Source organism: Neofelis nebulosa, chromosome 10 (genome assembly GCF_028018385.1).
Source record: "Neofelis nebulosa isolate mNeoNeb1 chromosome 10, mNeoNeb1.pri, whole genome shotgun sequence".
Taxonomy (NCBI): domain Eukaryota; kingdom Metazoa; phylum Chordata; class Mammalia; order Carnivora; family Felidae; genus Neofelis; species Neofelis nebulosa.
Genome location: NC_080791.1, coordinates 18,671,045 through 18,695,033, shown reverse-complemented (window position 1 = coordinate 18,695,033; position 23,989 = coordinate 18,671,045). Strand labels below are relative to the sequence as shown.

Genomic DNA, 23,989 nt, shown 5'->3' with positions numbered 1-23,989 from the left:
ACCCCCTTGAGATAGGAAGGGCAGATTATCATCCCCCTATTAGAAATGGGGGGTTATTACGCTGCGGTCATAAACTGTGCCGTCAACAATCTAGGGCTGTAGAGAGATAATCCGCTTATACTCACAGACTTAAATTTTGGGGAGTACAGCGTGACGTTAAAAGAAAAAGCTTCATCGGAAACACTTACTTCAGCTCATTGGTTTCCATGCCCTGGGCGATGGCCATGATGATGCCGCCATGATCTCCCCAAGTATAGTAGTGAGGTCCAGGAAGTGCCTAAAGAGGAAAAGCCAGCGCTGATGCCACCGCTGTGGAGGTGACTGGGCAGAAACCATGCACGCCACACAGGCACACACATACACGGGCACACACATGAAAACGCAGCAGCAACATCAACCACTTGAATACAATGTTTTGGTTTTCAGGGCACATTCACAGCCATTACCTCATTTGCTCCACACGACGCTGGGATAGGACAGCAAGTTCTCATATCCTAATTTTTTTTTTTTTTCACAAATGAAGAAAGTAGGGGTCACATTAAAGGGGCTGACTATAAACAGTAGAGGCAGGAGTCAAACCCAAATCTACTCTCACCAACCAGAGATTAAAAATTAACCAACTGGAGGGGCGCCTGGGTGGCTCAGTCGGTTGAGCGTCCAACTGCGGTGCGGCTCAGGTCACGATCTTGCAGTTTGTGAGTTCAAGCCCCGCGTCGGGCTCTGTGCTGACAGCTCAGAGCCTGGAGCCTGCTTCGGATTCTGTGTCTCCCTCTGTCTCTGTCCCTCCCCTGCTCACGTTCTGTCTCTCTCTTTCTCTCAAAAATAAATAAACATTAAAAAAAAATTTTAACGGGGCGCCTGGGTGGCGCAGTCGGTTAAGCATCCGACTTCAGCCAGGTCACGATCTCGCGGTCCGTGAGTTCGAGCCCTGCGTCAGGCTCTGGGCTGATGGCTCGGAGCCTGGAGCCTGTTTCCGATTCTGTGTCTCCCTCTCTCTCTGCCCCTCCCCCGTTCATGCTCTGTCTCTCTCTGTCCCAAAAATAAATTTAAAAACGTTGAAAAAAAAAATTAAAAAAAAAAAATTTTAACAATTAACCAACCGGAGTTCGAATTCTACCGTGATTATATAAACCCACGGCAGTCCATCGTTCCTGCCAATTACAACTGAAAACTTTGAACAAGATACAAAAGTCAGCTGCCCAAGGATGCTGAAAAGTAAACAAAATCAGGTGGCTTGTGTAGGGGACTTAAAAACCTGAGAAGCTAACACAAGGTTGGGGTTCGCTGGTATGGCTTTGCCCCAAGGGAAAGTCCCAGTCATGGAATACCTCAGTCCCAGATGGATGGCTAAACCTTCAGGAGAAACTGTTTCTGCCTAAGGAATCAGGAAACGAAGCCCCTACAGGCCTGGGAGAATGTGGATGAAATCCCAGAGGGGAAAGTGTCGAACAAGTAAATCCTCTAATTCTGTGTATATGAACTCATGCCCAACCCCTAAACTAAACATGTGTGCAGCAGGACCTAAACCAGCACAGCAAAGGTTTAGCGAACAGAACTGAGATTTTAACTGCCACCCTCAGAATACAAAAAGGAAGCTCAAGTCTGAATCTGAGCAGATTTACTATATGCTAAAACAAAAATATCGACATTCCTCCAGTAGATTTTATTCCATGCATCTCATTCACATGTCCAGCACACAATCCAAAATTACTCAACATGTAAGCATATCAATAAAACGTGTCCAATTCTCAAGGGAAAAGACAATCAAGGGGCCAACACCAAGATGATTCAAATGCCAGAATAACCGAAGACTTTAAATAACGATCATAACTCTGTCTCATGAGTTAAAGGAAAACACACTTGAAATGAACAAAAGACATGAATTCTTCCCAGAGAAGTGGAAACTCTTTTTTAAGGAAAGAATTTTAGAACAGAAAAATATAACATCTGAAGTAACAAATTCACTAATGGGCTCAACAACAGAATGGAAATGACAGAGGAATTGGTGAACTTGGCAATAAATATAGAAGAGTAGAAATTATGCATCCTAAAGAGCACACCAGGGGCGCCTGGGTGGCTCAGTCAACTTTGGCTCAGGTCATGATCTCACATCTCGTGAGTTCGAGCCCTCTGGCAGGCTCTGTGCTGACAGCTCAGAACCTGGAGCCTGCTTCGGATTCTGTGTCTCCCTCTCTCTCTGCCCCTCCCAGCTCGCACTCTGTCTCTCTGTCAAAAATAAACAAACATAAAAAACATTTTCAAATTAAAGAACACACAAAAAAAGACTGAAAAGAAAAAAGCTCCACAGACAGGGAGGACAATAATAAAAGGTCTAAGCATGTGTAACTGGAGTCCAAGAATAACAGGAAAAAGGGACTAGAGCAGAGGAAAAAAAAAAAAAATTGAGGAAATAATGGCTGAAACTTTCCCAAATGTGGTGAAAAACATACATTCACATACTCAAGATCAGCATACCCACACAGGAAAAACGCAAAGAAAACCACATCTAGATATATCACAAGAAAACTGCTGAAAACCAAAGATAAGGAAAAAAATATTGAAGCATTTACACAAAATGACGCATTTGCATACAGGAAACTGGAAACTAAAATGACTACAGATTTCTCATAAGAAACCAGGGAGGCAAGAAGATAGTAGCACGTCCTTAAAGTACCGAGAGAAAATTACTGTCAAACCAGAATTCTATATCCAGCACACATATCCTCCAGGAAGGAAAGCGAAATACAGAGATTCTCAAATGAAGGAAAACCAAGAAAATGCGTAGCCAATAGGTCTGCTCAACAAAAAATGCTAAAGGAGTTTCTTGAGGCCGTAGGGAAACCTATCAGGGGCTTACAGGGATTCTCAGGAATGAAGAAAGGGCAAAAGAAATAACCTGGGTAAATATGAGAGACTGTTTTTTTCCCCCTTGAACTCTTTAAAACTGGTATTAAAACTGGTATTTAAAAACAGGTAAAGCAAAACAAAAGCAAAAACACTGTCTTATAGTGTTTTAATGTATATCGATGGGATACACAGAATAATAACAAAAAGGTCAGGAAAAGAGAAAGGGACTTCCATGCTTGCAAGGCTTCTAAATTTTAGGTTAGGTGTAACATTATGTTAAGAGCAATGTTAATTCAAAAAAGACTATGAAAGATTAAATATACATGTTGTCATCCTCAGGGTAACCACTAAAAAAATACAAAGAGAGGCACCTGGGTGGCTCAGTTGGTTAAGAAACTGACTCTTGCTTTTGGCTCAGGTCATTATCTCATGGTTCCTGGGTTCAAGCCCCACGTCAGGCTCCACACTAATAGGGTGGGGCCTGCTTGGGATTCTATCTATCCCTCTCTCTCTCTGCCCCTCCCATGTTCTCTGAAAATAAATAAATTATTTAAAAAATATAAAGAAATATAATAAAAAAGACAATACCTAAGTAAAAGTAGAATGCCAAAACTATCTAAATAATATTAAAAAGGCAGTAAAGGAAGAACAGAGGAATAAAAAATAAAGATCATATATACATACATAAAATCATGGACCTAAATCCAACTATATCAATAATTATGTTAAATGGTAACAGTCTTGGGCACCTGGGTGGCTCAGTCAGTTAAGTTCGGGTTTTGATCTCAGGGTCATGAGTTCAAGACCTATATTGGGTTCCACACCCAATAAATAAAATAAGTAAATAAATAAAATGGTGAATTTTATGGTATGTGAATTACATCTCAACTTTAAAGGGGAACATTAAAAAATATTCTGAATTGAGTGACAGCAAAATTATAACATCTCTAAAATTTGTGGCCGTAGCTAACACAGTATTTAGAGGAAAACTTACAGCTTTAAATGTTTCTATTAGGAAAAATATCTAAAATCAGTGACCTAAAGTTACACCAAAAAAACTACAAGAAGAAAAGCAAAGTAAATCCGAAGTAAATAACGTTAAAGACAATACGAAAGAGCAGAAATCAACAAGAGAACGAACAGAGACAAAGCCAAAAGCATGTTCTTTAAAACGATCAATAATATTGACAAACCAGTAACTAAACTAATAAAAGCAAAATAGAAAAAAAACACACACAAATTATCAATATCAGGAATGAAAACAGGTTATCACCACAGATCCTATAGACATTAAAAAAAATTAATACCTTGAGTCATTTTAACCCAATAAATTCAATAACTTAGATGAAACTCACCAAGACAGACACAAGTCGTAGAAAATCTGAATAGTTCTCTATCTGCCAGAGAAACTGAATTTCTAACCAAAACATTCCCAAGAAGACTCCCAAGAATAAAAATGTGCTACTAAAAATAAATTTGAAAAAAATTAAAAAAATAAAAAATAAAAAAAACCAGAAGACGACTCTAGGTCGAGATACATTCACTGGTTAATTATTCAAGAAAAAAAAAAATAACACCACTTTTACATAAAAGAGGGATCACTGCTCAACTTGTTCTATGACACCAGCCCAACCCTAACACCAAAACTTGAAAAGACATTACAAAAAAAAAAAAAAAAGCAGACCAATATCTCTCTCGTGAATAATGTAAAAATCTGTAACAAAGTATTAGCGACTCAAACCTAACCTTATATAATAAGGATAATATATCGGGGCACCTGGGTGGCTCAGTTGGTTGAGCGTCCGACTTTGGCTCAGGTCATGATCTCACGATTCGTTGGTTCGACCCCCCGCGTCAGGCTCTGTGCGGGTAGCTCGGAGCCTGGAGCCTGCTTCGGATTCTGTGTCTCACTCTCTCTCTCTCTCTGCCCCTCCCCAGCTTGCACTCTGTCTCTCCCTCTCTCAAAAATAAATGAACATTAAAAAAAAAATTTTTAATCAGGATAATATATCATAATGAAATCGAGTTTATCCCAGTAATTTGAGATTAGTATAATAGTCAAGAATCAAACAATGTAAATACCATATCGTATATGTGATGGTATGATAATGAAAAAAATTACGTACTTTGGTCTTCACTCCCAGCTCCTGGTCAGAGCTCTTAAAAACCTTGTAACTTCCTGATGGGAGTGATGTGTATCTTACATATCCTATATCCCTTAGAACTTCCTGGATGATAGGAGAGTCCTTTGTTCTAATAAGGTGACTCTCGGTGGACCCCTGGACAGTACAGGGGCTTGCTACCAGAAAAGCTAAACACGATTAGAAGCCTGAAACTTTCAGCCCCACCCCATCCCCTGGGGAAAGGACAGAGGGCTGGAGAGTCTAAGTTCATAATCAATCATGCCTAAATGATGAAGCCACCATTAAAAAAAAACATCCCTAGGGCTCCTGGGTGGCTCAGTCAGTTGAGTATCCGACTCAGGTCACGATCTTGCAGTCCACGAGTTGGGAGCCCCACGTCGGGTTCTGTGCTCACAGCTCGGAGCCTGGGGCCTGTTTCAGATTCTGTGTCTCCCTCTCTCTCTGCCCCTCCCCCGCTCATGCTTGCTCATACGCGCGCGCGCGCTCTCTGTTTCAAAAATAAATAAATGTTAAAAAAAAAAAACAATTTTTTTAAGCAAAAATAAAAATTAAAAAATCCCCTAACTGAAAGATGTGAAGAGCTCCCAGGTTGATGGAGACATCCACATGCTGGGAGGCTGGCACATCTCACCTCCATGAGGACAGAAGCTCCTAGCTCAGGACCCTTCTGGACCTTGCCCTATGTACCTCTTCATCCAGCTACTCATCTATAGCCTTTGTAATATCCTGCATAATAAACTGATGGACGTAAGTAAATATTTCCTTGAATTCTGTCAGCCATTCTAGCAAATTATGGAACCCAAGAAGCTTGCGGGGCAGGGCGGCGGGGGCGGGGCGGGGGTGGTTCATAGGAACGTCCTATTTATAAGCTGGTCAGTCAGAAGAATAAGTGACAACCTGTACCTTGCAATTAGCATGAGAGGTGAGGTGGGGTGGGGCTCAGTCTCACGAGACTGAACCCCTAACCTTCGGGGTCTGTGCTGACTCCAGCTAGCTGGAGTGTAGGACTCAAGTGTAGGACATCCAGTTGGTGTCCAGAGAATTGGAGAACTGCTCCTTGTGAGGGGAAACTCCCCCAACATTGGGTGTCACCAGTATTCTGAGGGCGCCTGGGTGGCTCAGTCAGTTAAGCATCTGACTCGTGATTTTGGCTGGGTGATCTCACAGTTCATGGTTTCAAGCTCTGAGTCGGGCTCTGTGCGGAGCCTGCTTGGGATTCTCTCTTTCTCCTTCTCTCTCTGCCCTTCCCCTGCTTGTGATCTCTCTCTCTCTCTCTCTCTCCCTCAAAATAAATAAATAAACTTTTAAAAAATGGTACTTCAAATCTCTTTTTAAAAAGTATTCTGGGGCACCTGGGTGGCTCAATCAGTTAAGCATCCAACTCTTGAATTCCGTTCGACAATTAAGTAATGGCTCCAGGGCTATCCCAGCCCACAGCCTGTGCTGCCCCTGCTCCGTCTTGCCACTTCATCTTCTCCCATAAACCCACCCACTCATGCAGATTCTGTGGGACAAGGAGAGGCGGCAGGTGCTCAGGAGACTGGCCCTAGACCCGGTCCAGCCACCGTGCGGGGGCCTCAGTCTCATCATCGATGCTGACACATAAGGACCCTGGTCGGCTCTGACAGGCTGTCATTTTATAATTCTAAACCAACTACCCAATTTCAGATGGGGAAAACCTCAGCTCCAAAGGGCACAGAAGATTTATCCAGGCTCACACAGAAAAGGTCCCAGGACCTCCCAGACTCGTCTAACTTTCTTGACAGTCAGGAGTAACATCTATCAGCCAACAATACATGGTGTCCACTATAATCATCAAAAAAAAAAAAAAAAAAAAAAAAAAAAAGGCAAGTGGGACCCCTGGGTGGCTCAGTTGGTTAAGCGTCTGACTTTGGCTCGGGTCATGATCTCATGGTTCATGGAGTTCAAGCCCAGCGTCGGGCTCTCTGCTGTCAGCGAAGAGCCTGCCTCAGATCCTCTGCCTCCCTCCCTCTGGCCCTCCCCAGCTCACGCGTGACGATCTCTCTCTCTCTAAAAAATAACAAAAACATTTTTAAAAATTTTTTAATTAAAACAAACTAAAGTAAAATAGGTATAAGATGAGAACACTGCACAGCATGATTTTTAAATAGCCAATGAGCATATGAGAAGAAGCTCAGCATCATTAGTCACCAAGGAAAGGCCAATTAAGACCATGATGAGGGGGATGCCTGGGTGGCTCAGTCAGACTGAGCCTGACTCTTGATTTTGGCTCAGGTCATGTTCTCACGGTCCGTGAGTTCGAACCTCGCGTCGGGCTCTGTGCTGACAGCTCAGAGCCTGGAGCCTGTTTCAGATTCTGTGTCTCCCTCTCTCTGACCCTCCCCCGTTCATGCTCTGTCTCTCTCTGTCTCAAAAATAAGAATAAAAAAAAGTTAAAAAATTAAAAAAAAATTAAAAAAAAAAACTGTCTAAAATTAAAAAGACTGACCATACCAAGTGTTGGCGTGGACCTGAAGCATTCAGAACTCTCACACACTGTTGGTCGAAATGTAAAATGGTACATCCACTTGGGAAAACAATTTGGTAATTCCTTAAAAAGTTAAACATAAGACCCACTAAGCTGTCCAGTCATTCCATTCTGAGGTATCGGCCCAGAAGAAATAGAAATATGTAGCTAAAAAAAAAAAAAAAAAGCACGTAATCAAATGTTATAACCGCTATAATTTATAATCGGCAAAAACTGTAATGCCCATCAACAGACGAATGGATAAACAAATTGTAGAATATCCCTACAGTGGGACACCAATCAACAACAAAATGGGAAAGAGCCCCTGATACATGAAACCTCATGAATACACCTCAAAATCACCACGACGAGGGACAGAAGCCAGGCAAACGGGTGGCATATTATGAATCCATTTATATAAAATTCTAGAAAACGCTAACTAATAATCTGGCAGGGACGAGGTCAAGAGAAGGATGGACTGCGAAGGGGGAAGAAAGATACTTTGGGGAGGGACAGAAAGGCTTGTTACCTTAACTGTGGGGTCGGCGACGGTTTAGGGATGGTGACCAATTCTGATCAAACCGTACCCTTTCCTATGCAGAGTTTACTGTCCTCAACAAATAAAGGTAAGGAAAGACGGCACAGAAAAGAACTCGGGATCGGGGAATTTACGCTACTCATGAGTACCGGGAGGGGAACGAGAAGTATAGTCACCAATTTTCTGGGCAGCCTCTACCCACCGCATTTCTATCTCACACTTCCCCTGTCACCACCCATGCCCTTCAAACCCCCAGACTGTCCCATGCGAACACCGCCTGAGCGCACTCAGATGCCCACTCGCACAGACGCAGTCTCAACCCTCCTCTCCCCTCCTTCCAAAAATAAGATCCCTTGTGCAATGGCTGCTCTTGGTGGGCATGAAGCATGCCTGGCAGGAGGCACAAGAGTGGCCCAAGCATTGGCCACATGACACTGCTTCACTGGAGAAGGAACAAGCCACTGCTTTCTACCCTTAAGGAGAGCACTCGCAGATGTTCAAATCCCAGAGGACACCGACATCAGAAGGTCCAAAACAAACCACAAGCCTATCCGCTGAGAACACCCCGTTTCAAAAGGAAGGTCTGGCTCCCCAGAAGAGGAAAGCCAGCTGTTTAATCCTTCCCAAGGGGGCGGCGCAAGGATGCCCCCCACACTGCAAACTGTTCACGCTTTTTGACTCCTGGGCCTGAACGACATCTTTCACCCGAATACGGAGTTATGTTCTCCACCATCCTGGATGGTTCTTTTCTTTTTTTTTTTTTTTTTTTTTAACATTTATTTTTGAGACAGAGAGAGACAGAGCATGAACAGGGGAGGGGCAGAGAGAGAGGGAGACACAGAATCTGAAACAGGCTCCAGGCTCTGAGCTGTCAGCACAGAGCCTGACGCGGGGCTCGAACTCATAGACCGTGAGATCATAACCTGAGCCGAAGTCGGCCGCTTAACCAACTGAGCCACCCAGGCGCCCCTGGATGGTTCTTTATTTACGTGCACACACGACGTCTCGGTCCCAGATCCCTCAGCCTGAGGGACGGTAAGCCCTACCTCGTAGGAGAGAGGTGCTAGGTCTCTGTAAACTGTACAGTAGCCAAACAAACGTTGGGTATTATTAATGCTTCACATAGTACATATTTAAATATAAATGTGTACAGGGCGCCTGCGTGGCTCAGACATTAAGCATCTGACTTAGGCTCAGGTCATGATCTCACGGTTTGTGAGTTCAAGTCCCACATCGAGTGAGCTCAAGCCCCTCATTGGATAAACACGAGCCCCACTTTGGGTGAGCCCTGCCTTTCTCTCTCTCTCTCTCTCTCTCTCTCTCATTCCCTCTGCCCCTCCTGGGATTCTCTCTCTCTCTCTCTGCCTCAGTCTCCCCCTGGATCACTTGCACCCTCTCTCTCTCGCTCAAAGAAAAAACAATAAAAATAAATAAAGAAGTAAATATGAACGTGTACATATCACATTCCCCAATAAGAAGCACCGTGAGGATGCTGGCTCTTCGGAGAACGCTACATCCCTCCTGACATCATGCGGGACGTACTCAGTTAAATTCTTGCCCAGTAGTCTGTTGCGATCTCCTGGTGGCTCCCCACACGGGCAGGAGAGTGCCCCTGAAAGCAACCCCTTGGCATGGGAGGCTGCTGAAAGCGTTGTTTCTCATTTTTTTTTTTTTTAAACAAGTTTGGCAATTCTCTAATGTCCATCCAATGGCTGGATGAACATTTTGGGACTATAAAGAGAGTTCTACTTTCAGAACTAGTATGATCAGTGCCTAAGGACCCAAAGTAGCTCTACGAACTTAAGGTAAAAACAGTCTTCTGTGGCACCTGGGTGGCTCAGTTGATTGAGCGACTCACTTCGGCTCAGGTCACGCTCTCCCAGTTCACGGGTTCGAGCCCCGCGTCGGGCTCGGTGCTGAGAGCTCAGAGCTTGGAACCTGCTTTGGATTCTGTGTCTCCCTCTCTCTCTCTGCCCTTCCCTCGCTTGCACTCTCTGTCTCTCAAAAATAAACAAACATTTTTAAAAAGTTTTAACGAAAAAAAGATACAAAAATAAATAAAACAGCCAGCTTCACACCAGATACCCACACCGTCCTTTGCCGACAGGGTCTGCAAACGTTATGCTGAGTACCCGCCCCATGCCAGGCCCTGCAAACCGGGCATTGCTTTGTCCTCTTGGGATATTTAGTTACATTTACAAGGCAGGGGGAAGAAAAGGTCTGTTTTTGATTCAAAGGGCTATCTTTCGGCAAAATCGCCAGCCCACATTATAAGGTGTGGACGCAAGTCAGCGCAGCAGGCGCTCATGTGTGGCTCTGGGTTCCCCTCTTTATTTTATAGTCATACTTGGTGCCGTTGACCTCCACCTGAGGCCACAAGTGTTCCTGAAATGCTGAGGCCCAATCGTGTTCTCAGACAAACAAGAACACGGGCTGAGGCTGGGGGCAGGGTTGGGGTCGGGGGGGGGGGGGGGGGGCAGGGGTGAAGCTGACCTCTCGCCATCGGGCTCCTGCACTGCTGGAGATGTACACGTTCGTCTTGCTTGCCAAGTTCTTTCCCACTGACCCTGAAATGCAAGAGGAATAATGACTTTCAATTTCAAGAATATGTCAGATACCCGCCTTGCCCAGCTAGGAATCCGAAGTGGTATTTAGCGACTGAGAACGTCTCCAAACCACAAACGGCACCTGCCGCGGCAGGTGTCCGTGGTCACCGCGTATTCGGCTGCGTGTAACCAAAGAGCTCAGGGCCTAAGTGAGAAGCAGCAAAGCAGACCTACCAGTGGCAATGATGAGCCCGGGAGCGGACTCCTTGGACAGGATGGGCATCCTCCGGAGCTGAAGGTTGAGCAGCTGGCTGAGCCGCTGGGCCAGGTGGAGGGAACAGCCCTGGGCGAGCTACGGGACACAAGTTCCAGACCCCATCAGCACGTGACAGGATGCCTCCCGCTCCCCCAAAACACGGAGGCCCGTGTGAGGACACTGCGGCCACACACAGCGAAAGGGAATCTGGCCCAGAGGAAACCAGAACTCACGCCCCAGCTGTCCCCGCACCGTCCCCCCTCCCACCCCAGGTGGATGCGATTATCTGAACCACACAAATGCCTCCCGCTGAAGAAAAGAGAAAAATAAAATTAAAACATTCCTTCGGAGACTCTCGGAGAATGGCAATTAGAAATCAGTGTCAACTCAAATAGATCGAAAGCTGTCACTCCCTCTAGATTACCCAGAGATAACTCTCACGTGATTTGGGACCGAAGAGAAATGAAACGATTTCAGGGCACTCGTTGTTTAAGTCAGGAGAGATCAATTGCAAATAGGATTTACGCAACGCCGTCAGAGAAAACACCAAGAATCAGAAGTCATAAAGCTCCCAGATGTACAACACATGAGATCTAAAAATCCACATGAAAACAATTGTGATGCAGTCTGCATTTGTCCCAAGAACCAGCCCTGCGATGAACGTCCACTGCAAAACGAGTTACTCAAACTCGCCTCCACCACTTCACATTCGGATTTTAATAGTTCTGCAAACAAAGCCGTTTGCTGTGTGGTCGGGCCCGGTTCCCTTGGCCACAATGTGATGGTCGAATGTCATTCGGCCACGTCTGGTGTTCTAGACAGGGTAACTCTTGGGTGCGCTCACGTTAATAGGTAAAAGTTGACATGGTCTGCAAGATACGCTGGTTTTTATTAAAAAAAAGGATCTAACAAACGTCCACCTTGCTGGCATCACAGTTTCGCAAATGAAAACTGGAGCAAGTTAGGCTGGGTCTCAAAGAAAGATGTGCCGACCAACCTGTTTTTTCACCACCTAAACTCACAAGCAGAAACGAAAAGCTTGACCAACTGTTGTACAACTCAGAACTAAACAGATGAGTCAGGGGAATAAGCTGAGTTTCAACAACACCACTAATTCTATAAAACTAGGGCTCAGACCCCCAGCGGACACTCAAAAGCAGCCCACCCCCATCCACACAGACTCACGAAACACTCCCCAAATCTAGAAGACACTCCTGAATAAAGAAGCACCTGGATGTTTGTCTCTTATCTACTTATAGCCTGCCTCTTCCCCAAGTTAGACTCCATGTGGTAAGCTGAAACCTGTTGCCAAATAGGGAAGAGTAATCGAGAAGCCTGGGGAAAGCAAGAGCCTCCAAAACAAATTTCCCAATGGCCACAGATACAGCATATAGTAGAGTCGACACAATCGTGGACAAACAAAATTCAAAAACCCAAAAGACCAGGTGACTGTCTAACTCTTAAGGTTTTTCCAAGAACTGCTGCCACTCGAGTTTTTCTGAGTTCCTTCTGCCCACCTACTTTATATACCCCAGATCCCTTGTGCAAGGCGAAAGTGGAGGTGTGGGGTGTCACATAAGGCCAAAGAACTCAAAGCCAAGAACGCACTGTTCTTCCAAGGGACAAGAAAGGAGCCACCTAGGGGAGGGGGAACCCTTTAGTGAGACCAACTAATACTTTGCATATTCTCAGCTTTTCAGATGGAGCCACTGATTGGGAAAATTGTAGAATCCTAAATTCTATTCAAGAAAGCATTTTCTGGGGCGCCTGGGTGGCTCAGTCGGTTAAGCGTCCGGCTTCGGCTCAGGTCATGATCTCACGGTTCGTGGGTTCGAGCCCCGCATCAGGCTCTGTGCTGACAGCTCAGAGCCCGGAGCCTGTTTCAGATTCTGTGTCTCCCTCTCTCTATGCCCCTCCCCACTCGCACTCTGTCTCCCTCTGTCTCAAAAATAAATAAACATTAAAAAAAAAAAAAATTAAAAAAAAAAAAAGAAAGCATTTTTTTTTTTTTCAAGTTCCACATAAATGTGGGACTTTAAATGTCAGAGTTTCCAAAACTTTTCTGGTTCACAACATAATTAGTATCCCCATGAATTTTTTATAGCAGCCTCAGGCCAGAAGAAATACCAACGCTTGTTTTTTAAGTAGTTAAGGCCAAGCAACTTAAATAAGTATACATGTTCTAATAACTTAGTAGCAGCTCAAGAAAATATATATATATACATATGTATATATACATGTACACACACACACACACACACAGACACGTGTATATATATATATATATATATACATACATATATATACACACACACACATATATACATATACACAGAAAGAGAAAGAGAGAGAAAACAAAATTTCTATTTCATTCTTAAATAACCACATTTGCTTAATACGGGATATGTGTACCTGATGGGTACTACGTAACCTCTCAAAGTTTAGAATCATACCAATGTCATTTCCTGCTGCACCCTGATTTTCCCACTTGCTTTTTATCTTATCACCTGCTAGAAAATCCAGCTTCACCAAGGAACGATGCCTCCCAAAGAAATACAGCATGAAGTAATGTTGAAACTAGGAACTAACTCAAGACAGCATTTCACAGGGTGACGAACAAGTATCACGTTGTCATGTGTTTCCCTTAAAAACTTAAAAACATCCCAGGTGCCCCTGGGAGTTCACCACGGCAGCCCCGGGCGCCTGGGTGCTGAGTTTGGGAACTGTAAGGGCAGATCGCCGCATAAAAATTTGTAGTAAAAGCCCAAACAAGATGAAAGCATCGATACCTCACAATTGATTTTTTCTCCATATCCTGTGAAGGCTGGAGCCTGAAGAAATTCCCAGGTGCCACCTTTGTCAAAGGTGATGACTGATCTCATGTTCTCCTCATTCATAGAACCGTTAATCAGAGTAGCAATGTAGACTCCTTGTAACCCTTCCACTCGGTGGAAGTCAGCAAATGGCTCGTTTGCAAAATACCTGCAGTAAGAGAAAATAAACAGCTGCGAACCAGAATTGACATTTCCTTGGTATGTTTTTATTGTAAATAACATAAAACTTAACTGTTTTCAAGGACAGAACTCAATGGCATGAAGTACACTTGGCAACGTTATGTTGTACCAGCATCACTATCCGGTTCCAGAACCTTTCCAGCGTCTCAGAAAGAAACCCCATACCCATTGGCAAGCATTCCCCGTCTCCTTCCCATCCCAGGTCCTGGCAAGCCCTCGCCACTAGTTTTCCTCTCTCCAGGTTTGCCTATTCTGGATGTTTCCTTATCATCGGAATCGTGCAACATGTGGCCTTTTTTATGGTTACTTTCCCACGTTTTCAACATTCGCCCATATTGTAGCACGTAACAGCACCCCGTCCCTTGTCACAGTTGAATAATCTGTTGGTTTTTTGGGTTTTTTTTAACATGATTGTTTTTTAACCTTGAAGGCCAGGATGCTGATCCCCTCGGTAGGGAGTTCAGAATGCTGAGTACAACACAGAAAGCTGATGAAAGGGTCCCACCCAGTTCTTCACTAACAAATTCACCGCAAATCCTCCAGTGAGCCTCGGCCAACGGGAAACAATAAGCTGGTTTTGCCAGACGCTAATAGAAGAGCTGGGGCTTTACCCCAACTGCAGGAATACGGTGTTACAGCTTACACAGCCTTACACTTTGGACTAATTATCCAACACGCTGATCGGACAGAAGCCCACAGGGTTTCTGTCAGAAAGCAGAGCAGAATCCCTACCCAAGGAGGCCATGTGCAGAGCGAGGATGGTTCTAGAAACTTGAGGTTCTACTTGGTAACAGTGATGCAGAGAATAAGCCCTCCCAGGCCTGAACTGCCATGCTAGGACATTGATTTCACCGGAAAGCAGTTCTGCACTGAAATGGTACCACAGGATTCAAATGCGACAGATCGCGGAGAAGCGCTAACCAGACTTCACACGTGGCTTTCAAAACTGGAAGTGTGTCCTTTATTTAGAAGGGTTCTGAGCCACTGGGCTTTGTTTAAACACAAAACAGAACAAAACAAAACACAGAAGTGCTTTCTTCCATGATCTGCTGTATAAATCTTGAGCTGGTTGGGTGCTTGGCCTCCTCAGACAGAAAGAAGCACGCTCCAGGCTCTGAGGCAGACGAGGAAATTTTTGAAATTTTTTTTTAATGTTTATTCATCTTTGAGACACAGAGAGAGACAGAGTGTGAGCGGGGGAGGGGCAGAGACAGAGAGAGAGAGAGAGAGAGAGAGAGAGAGAGAGAGAGAGAGAGAATCCGAAGCAGACACTGAGCGGTCAGAGCCCCACCCAGGACTCGAACTCACTGGTCACGAGATCATGACCTGAGCCCAAGTCGGACGCTTAACCGACTGAGGCACCAGGCGCCCCTGAAAAAGAACATTTTTAAAAAGCACTGACAAAGCTACCTCAGGGTGAGAGACGGAGCACAATCCTAAGTAAGATACGGGTGTTGAGACCACATATTCTGACATGTGGTTTCCTTAGGTCTCCTGGAGTTATGTTTTGGTTGCTGCTTTGGAAATCGGTTCAAGATCTATCATCTACCTGCTCTCTGTTTGCCTCAACAATACGGTGTTGGATTCCATCATCATGAAGCTGCTCCACTGGCTTCCTTCACGCATTCGGGAGGTCTGGGTTTCTCTCATCAAAAGAGCCCTGCTTGTTCCCTCTGGTCATTCCCCTGGAATTTTTGGCTCTTGGAGCCAAGCAGAAACCTGTCCTCTGTGCCTCACACGCTCCCCAGACTGTCCTGTCGGCTCCCCTTTGGCCCTGCGACAACTCACCTCTCCCCGAGCGCCCTCTGTTCATCCATTTTCCTACATTTCTTCTCGTTAGCCTTCACAACAGCACCTGCCCCTGCTCCCCGGCCACACACCGGGGCCACTCGACCACCCTCCTTGCAGAACCCAAGGCCCCCTCACCCTCATCTGAGGTTCTCCTCAGTTGCCCCCCCCACCAGGCCTGACATCTCCTCCCCGCACCAGGTCCTCCACCCAGACGTCACTTTCCATGACATTTCTGCTCTGCCCATCCTTCCAGCGCCAGGGTCACCCCGTTAGGAACTCCTTCTCCAGTTCTCAAAGCAAGTTAGGATCGGTTCTTTGGCGCGTTTCCTATTGCGTTCAAAGAACAACTCATTTCAAATACCACAGAAGTGCTGTGCTTTGTGTCGCTTTGTGTTGTGCTGTTTTTCTTAATCGGCCTGCCCACCTAATCCGCTCACGCACCCTTATCCCATTTCATCCTGCTGAGATGGAGAAGCGGGTGACAAAACTGGACTCGACGGGGGCGCCTGGGTGGCGCAGTCGGTTAAGCGTCCGACTTCAGCCAGGTCACGATCTCGCGGTCCGTGAGTTCGAGCCCCGCGTCGGGCTCTGGGCCGATGGCTCGGAGCCTGGAGCCTGTTTCCGATTCTGTGTCTCCCTCTCTCTCTGCCCCTCCCCCGTTCATGCTCTGTCTTTCTCTGTCCCAAAAATAAATAAAAAACGTTGAAAAAAGACAAAAAATTAAAAAAAAAAAAACAAAAAAAACAAAAAACTGGACTCGACGGAGCTTATCCGAAGATCTCCAGTCGTGAGATAAAAATCTGAGGAGAGCGACCAGAAGGCTGAGCCTGTGCTGGTCTGTGAGTGTATACATAAATCTGTTTCCAATTTCCGAACTGGATCGTATGCTCAGGCAGGGCGGTAGTGACCTTCGTGATCAAATAAAGGACCATGCGTGTGTATGACAGGGACACGTGGTCACATAACCGGGCTTACTGCCTCCTGGGGAGCCGCCCTCCTCGGCTTCTGGCTTCAGCTCTGCCCTGAGATCTCTAATCCTGATTACCTGACGAATGTGGAGGATAAGAAAACCTTCCGCAAGCTGGGATTTACCGGCTCCACAGCCAGAGGCTCTCAAAGGTGAGGGGGGCAAAAAAAAAAAACCCAGAATCTATACAAGGCCTGAGGAATAATGGCTTCTAGTTTTAATTATAATAAAAGGAAGGAGGGGCGCCTGGGCGGCGCAGTCGGTTGAGCGTCCCGCTTCGGCTCAGGTCGCGATCTCACGGTCCGTGAGTTAGAGCCCCGCGTCGGGCTCTGTGCTGACGGCTCAGAGCCTGGAGCCTGCTTTGGATTCTGTCTCCCTCTCTCTCTGCCCCTCCCCCCACTCACTCTCTGTCTCTCAAAACTAAACGTTAATATATATATCAGATATATATGTATCTGATATGTATGTAACAGGCAATACGTAAGCTAATGTTATGTGAATTCCACCTCGATAAATTATTTTAAAAAGAAAACAAAAAGGACACAGGAACCAGGCCAAAGAGCCTGCCACTGACCAAACCAGAAAAATCTGAGGCTGAATCATGGTAGGAACGGTTTAGAACACATTAACACACACTGAATAATAAATGACTCCTGAGTTTATCCTGGGGGGGGGGGGGGGGGGGGGAAGTAAGGCATAAAATAGGACACACCTCCAAAAGAGCCGAAACAGGGAGTGGAAAAGCACTATCAGAGACCACGTAGAAAGTTCTCCCCGTGGGCATCCAACAGGCACATCCAACCTGGTGAGTCCAGATCCGAAGTCTTGCTTTTTTCCCCCAACACCTGCCCTTCACCCAGCCCTCCCTGACTCCCTGACTCCGTACCGGGCATCATTCTGCCAATGGCCCAGCCCAGGCAGCGGTGGGCCCCTGACTCTCCAGAGCCGAGCAGCAAATCTACCAGCAAAGGATCAGAATTTGCCCATTTCCCTCATCTCCGCCACTACTGCCCTGGGCCCAGCCCACAGCCATCCCCACTGGGCCTGGATTTCTCTAACACTGCTTCCCAGAATCTTCCCATTCTGCTTCCCAGAATCTTTCCAGAGTCTGCGTTGCACACAGCATCCAGATGGCTTCTTTCAAAGATAAGTCACAGGAGTGTTCACCTGAAATTATTGATAACACTGTCCATTTATGTTTCGTGTGCTCTCCTTTATATAATGCGATTCACAGTGTTTAAAATGGTTTTAAAAAATGTAATGGGTTAAATCAGACCATGTCCATCTTCCGGTCAAAACCCTCCACATTCCGCTTAGAAAGAAGAAAAAGCAAGTTCTCTGCATGCTCTCGAAGTCCTTCTACAATCTGAGCCCTGCTCTCTTAGATCCCATATCTTGGGTTCTCTCCCTCCTCCTCCAGCTGTTGGATCCACTCTGGCCTTCTCACCGCTCCTAAAATAAACCAACAGCGCCCAACCTCACAGTCTCTGTGCATGCTGTTCCCTCTGCCTGCAGTGCCCTTCCCCAGGTACCTGCCTCTTCCCTCCCTCACATAACTCAGGCACCTGCTGAAATGTCACTGTCCTAGAACAGCCTTCCATGACCAGCCTATACGAAACAACACGCTCATAATCCCGTCCTCTGAACTTGCTTCCCTTTGCTTCCCAGCACTCCCCATCACCCCGCAAATCACATATCCGTCTATGTTCTGTCTTCCCCCAGTGAGAACAAAAGCTCCATGGAACGGGGGCCCTGTTTTGACTTTTTGTCACTGGTCACGTGATCTCACTGCGGTGCCTGGAACAAGCTCTGGCCCAGAGCAGCCGTGTCCTTGTTGAGAGAAGTGGTGACCACATCAATCACCAGCCTGATGAGAGACCATGGATGGCAATCCCAAGCCCTCTGACCTGGTGGTCGTGGCCTCAGAGCCAGACCTCGCTGCCCTCCAGCCAGCTTCACCAGACGGGTCCCTTCCCATAGACACCCACAGAGTAATGTTTGCAATTACAGTAAGAAAAAAAAAAAAAAGTCAATTAACCTGAGTCACTTGGAGGCCAGGCCCCATGGCTACCCACACCAGCCTACCCATGACAGCTTGACATTTTCCAAGTGCTTCCTCCCACTGACTCAGAGACCACAAAGCCAGACAACTGAAGGACAGGAACCCAGGGAGGGGTTGACACATGCTCAGCCTTGGCATCACATCCAAATCCCCCCGAGGGCTTTTTAACATCTTCGTACCCCAGGGGCGCCTGGGTGGCTCAGTCAGTTAAGTGTCTGACTCTGGCTCAGGTCGTGATCTCGCTGTTCGAGTTCGAGCCCCGCATCGGATTCTGTGCTGACAGCTCAGAGCCTATTTCAGATTCTGTGTCTCCCTCTCTCTCTCTGTCCCTCCCCACTTGTGCTCTGTCTCTCCAAAATAAATAAACATTACCCAAAAATTGTTTTAATCTTCCTACCCCAGCCACACCCCAAAGTGGTTAAATAGCACCACAAGCCAGGCATCGGGCTTTCCAGAAACTCACCAGATGAGTCCAAATGCTCAGGTAACGTTGAAAAACACCCAATGTAATGGTGGGGGCTGCAGCGATGTAAGAAAGCAGGGGAGGAACTCATCATCTTACCTCACCAGCGTGTCACTGCCCGCCCCTCCTGGGCTGTAATACAGCACGTTCTCCAAGGACAGGGAGAATTTCAGCCCTTCTGCCTCCGAGATGTACAAGTTGGTGCGGCTGTTACTATGACTGACGCACACAAATACCTGGTCCTCGGAGGCATCTGCGATGTAATATTCCTTTGGAATCAAGAACCAAAAAATGCACAAGTCAAAAAACACACCCGCGTAGTGGGCTTTCCTTATGGACGCTAAAGTAATGACTTCCAAATGTCCCAAGGACAGGTGTAGGCCCGGAGCCCATGGACAGCTTCCAAAGCTTGGTGAAGGCTTGGCGAGCTTTCTCTGTCAAGGGGCTGAGGATGCCCTGTAGGTGGAGTAAGCCCCTTACTGGCAAATGGGGCACGAAAGAGTGGGCCGCCGTACTCCGTAAATGACCTTAGAACCTCTTTGTAGTTAATAATGTCTCCTCCCTCTTTTTCTCAGGAGATCTATCATTAGTACAAAGCACAATACACATTAATGTGCATTTCCTTTCCTTGCATTGTCTCTAAGGTACCAAAGGAAGGCGGAACCCATAAAAAGCGAAGAACTGATAAGAATGTTCTCCACCTGAGCTACCAGCCTGCCACCACGCCCACTGCTAGAGGCAAGGCCTTCAAATGTCACCTCTCAGAGCGCCTGGGCATCTCAGTTGGTTGTGTCTGACTGGTTTCAGCTCAGGTCATGATCTCAAGGGATTGAGCCTGGTGTTGGGCTATGCATGGAGCCTGCTTGAGATTCTTTCTCTCTGCCCCTCCCCCACTCAGGCACATGCACTCTCTCTCTCTCTTTCTCGAAATAAATAAACATTAAAAAAAAATGCCACCTTTGGAGCCTGGGTGGCTCAGTCGGTTGGGCACCCAACTTTGGCTCAGGTCTTGATCTCATGGTCCATGAGTTCAAACCCCAAGTCAGAGCCTGGAGCCTGCTTCAGATTCTGTCTCCCTCTCTTTCTGCCCCTCCCCCTCTCATGTTCTGTCTCTCTCTCTTTCTCTCTCAAAAATGAATAAACATAAAAAAAAAATTTTTTTTTTAAATGCCACCTCCTGCCTGTGGTCACCTCTCTGATGACCCCAGCCGATGCAGATCGTCCCTATTGATCTCTACGTACTAACACACACATGCGGGAGTCAAGCGTTTGACCACATATGATTTCCTCCTCGGCTCGATTCTCCGCACGTCCAACCTGTGTGTTTCTAAAAGGGTGAGACCCAAATCTTATCCTGTTTTGGAACCCGGCCATCTGTAAGCAACACAGCAGGTGCCTCATCAATAACTGTGGTCACTAGCTCCCCAATCCTTCAGTACTGGCACACTGAGCCCACGGACTCCGGTCCCAAACCTCCCCGCCAATCCCTCTCCACATAAAGCAAATGAAGGCTCCCATTGAGTTGTGCTTCAAACAGGGAAGAGGGAGAAAACAGACCAAGATGGCCAAAGCATAATGGTTCTTTCTAGAGACCCATCTAGCAAGTGAATGCAGGGGGATTCCATCCAACGCCTACCCAGAAGGACATTCCTCCAACACCCTTCCCCCGAACCCTACACGGGGACGATATACTTCTTTCCACCCCCAAGCGGACCCCACTCACATTAATAGGATGTCTTGTGACAAACTGGGCCGCTCGCATGGGCTTCCGGCCAAAGGAGACCCAGAGCTGGACAGAAGACGGCTGCGGACTGCCCAGGAGATGCTGCCAAGGAAAAGGAGGGGGGATATGTCAATTGTGCCACGTTTCGGCCTCTCAAAATAAGCGAAGAAGCAAAACAGAGAAGTCAGACCCCTCTATTTCTACCAAAAGCACAAAACAGTGTGACTGCAAATGCACATTTTTGCAACGTTTGTGTTCAGGCCATGGCTCAGGCTGCATGACCTTCATCCCAGACAACTGGTCTCCGACAGGTACTAGATACTCCCTAACACCAGATAAGGAGGAAGGGAAGATGGTCCCGTGGCTGAAGCTAGGTTTGGGAGTGGGGGTGGAGGCTTAACCCCGACAGCTCCCCAGTGCAGCACAGGGTGAGGTCAGCCACACACCACGCATATAAAACCTATTCCCTGGGGCGCCTAGGTGGCTCAGTTGGTTAAGCATCCAACCTCAGCTCAGGTCATGATCTCATAGTTCATGGGTTCGAGCCCCGCGTCGGGCCCTGTGCTGACAGCTGAGAGCCTGGAGCCTGCTTCCGATTCTGTGTCTCCCTGGCTCTCTGCCCCTCCCCCGCTCGCACTCTGTCTCTCTCTTAAAAATAAATACACATTGGGGCACCCGGGTGGCTCAGTCGGTTAAGTGTCCGACTTCAGCTTAGGTCATGATCTCACGGTTCGTGGGTTCGAGCCCCGCGTCGGGCCCTGTGCTGACAGCTCAGAGCCTGGAACCTGCTTCAGATTCTGTGTCTCCCTCTCTCTCTGCCCCTCCCCTACTCACGCTCTGTCTCTCCCTCTCTCTCTCTCTCTTGAACATTAAAAAAAAAATTTTTTTTAACTTATTCCCTGTTCTTTCCCTATTTTCAGGTTACAGGTTCTAAAGGTCAGAGGATTCATTTAGATTACCCTATTTATACCCCTATAAATATATATGAATACACAGATGTCAGTGAAACACACCCTTTTATACTTTATATGTTATTACTTCCCATTGTGGTTGTACCTTAAAAAGGAGCCACTTTTCAGGCTACCTGGGCGGCTCAGTCGGTTAAGTGTCTGACTCTTAATCTCGGCTCAGGTCGTGATCTCACGGTTCATGAGGTCAAGCCCCACATGGGGCTCTGCACTGATGGCGTAGAACCTGCTTAAGATTCTGTCTCTCCTTCTCTCTGCCTCTCACCTGCTTGTGCTCTCTCACTCTCTCTCAAAAGAAATGAACAAACTTTAAAAAAAAAAAAAAAAAAAAAAGAAAGGAGTCACTTTTTCTCGGTGACACCTGGCTTTAACTTGCACAGAGTTGAGGAAACCTTCACTGCTCCTACTTTTCAATCTTTTAACACTTCTCACTGATGAACGTTTTTGCCGGGATGTGTTTTCTTGGGTAGAGCACCGGGCATTTCCACAGGACATTGGCCACAACGCACTGTGTTTTAGAGACACCAAAGTGCAGCTGTGGAATCTTGAAAATATGCATGAAATCACTATCAGGAATTCACTCAGTTTCTCCAGGTCTCAGCTTATTCATCTATGAAAATGAGAAGCTGCTCAGCATCAGGACTTCTCTGTCGACGGGATTCAATGGTCCAGGAACCTTGTAAACACATATGCGAATAGTTTGTGTAGATGCTTTTTACCAGGTTCTCCAATGATTCAATGATTCAAAAAAGGAGAACCACTATAGAGGCTCAAGGTGGTTTTTTTTTTTCCCAGCTCTCAAAGCACGGGACTGAGCACTGACAGCAAATGTCGCATGTCTATCCCGACAGAAATGGAGACGCGCCCTCCGTGTGGACGTAATCACGCAGATGACAATTGAGCTCAGCGGAACAGTGGGATTCCCCAGCCAGAAGGGGTTAATTTGGCTTCGTTTACCTTTGGCTATGTTGCTACTGTTTATTACAGACTTTAAACTCCTACAGAGTAAGAAGCATACCAATTGCTCTTAACTGTAACAACTGAATCCCCTGTGCCAATATACGCCCAATAAACACCGCTGGAAAAGCAAGCCGATGGACACGAAGTTATTCTTGATTCATCGGAGCCATATATATATACTCATATGTTCAAACCACACCGAACAAATGGTTGAAAATAGTTTGTTTTACAGAAGCCAGGTATGGAGGCGCAAAACACCGCCTTTCCAAAATGGCACACTGGAAACCATGTTAATGGCTTGTACTCTGTATGGGGCCACAGGAAACGACAGGATCGTTAAAAACGCAGAACGTATTACCTGAACGAGGAAACAGTGCCTAGCAAAACCATTAGGCATAAATTCCAAAAGCCCTCTTTGAGTCAATAAAATTTTATAGCTATTTATAAAGGTCAGAGGATTCATTTAAGTTACCCTATATAAATCCCTATTAATATACATGAATACACAGATGTCAGTGAAACACACACTTTTATTTTATGCTTTATGTTTTACTACTTCCTACTGTGGTTATACCTTAGAAAGGAGCCACTTTTCTCGGTGACACCAGGGCCCATCATCAGGTAAGCGTTCTTTTTTTTTTTTTTTAATGTTTATTTAATTTTGAGAGAGAGGGAGACAGAGAGCGAGTGGGGGAGGGGCAGAGAGAGAGGGAGACACAGAATCTGAAGCAGGCTCCAGGCTCTGAGCCGTCAGCACAGAGCTCGACGCGGGGCTCAAACCCACGAAGTGTGAGATCATGACCTGAGCCGAAGTCAGACGCTTAACCAACTGAGCCACCCAGGCGCCCCCGGTAAGCGTTCTTAATGTGCGCTGTTGGTCAGCAGGAGAATTGGGAACTCATAGCAAGCCCAGTCTTACTCCATAAATGCAGTAAGTCACAGAATACAAAGGTCACAAGAAACCTCAAAACACATCTGTCCCACTTCCTTCTGGGACCATGATGATTCCTAAGCCCGGACATTCCGGCTTGCTCCTCAGGTCCTCTTAAGGAGTTACCGTAATACTTTCCTGCCACCAAGAAACACATTAACAATGAAACTGTGGCACACTATGGATTATCAGATAGATGATCTAATACTTTCCTTAATGAACCACGGGTTTCTGTGGTTGTTGAGTTTCTCTTTACCACAATTGTAGAAGTAAAACGTGCTCCTGAGAAAG

The 23,989-nt window shown here is 46.3% G+C and overlaps 1 protein-coding gene and 1 long non-coding RNA gene across 2 annotated transcripts in view; one reads left to right on the top strand and one right to left on the bottom strand.

The window, feature by feature from the left end:
• Nucleotides 1-23,989, bottom strand: part of SORL1 (sortilin related receptor 1) — a 171,627-nt gene that overhangs the window by 98,162 nt on the left and 49,476 nt on the right. The window contains exons 7-12 of the mRNA XM_058687081.1: nt 20,840-20,941; nt 19,216-19,385; nt 13,609-13,801; nt 10,798-10,915; nt 10,511-10,584; nt 189-277 (exon numbers count right to left, since the gene is read on the bottom strand). Of these exons, the coding sequence (XP_058543064.1) occupies nt 189-277; nt 10,511-10,584; nt 10,798-10,915; nt 13,609-13,801; nt 19,216-19,385; nt 20,840-20,941 (746 nt within the window). The remainder of the gene's footprint in view (nt 1-188; nt 278-10,510; nt 10,585-10,797; nt 10,916-13,608; nt 13,802-19,215; nt 19,386-20,839; nt 20,942-23,989) is intronic.
• The window catches only part of LOC131486958 (uncharacterized), a 46,571-nt gene that overhangs the window by 10,128 nt on the left and 12,454 nt on the right, over nt 1-23,989 (top strand). The gene's annotated exons all lie outside the window — the stretch shown is intronic.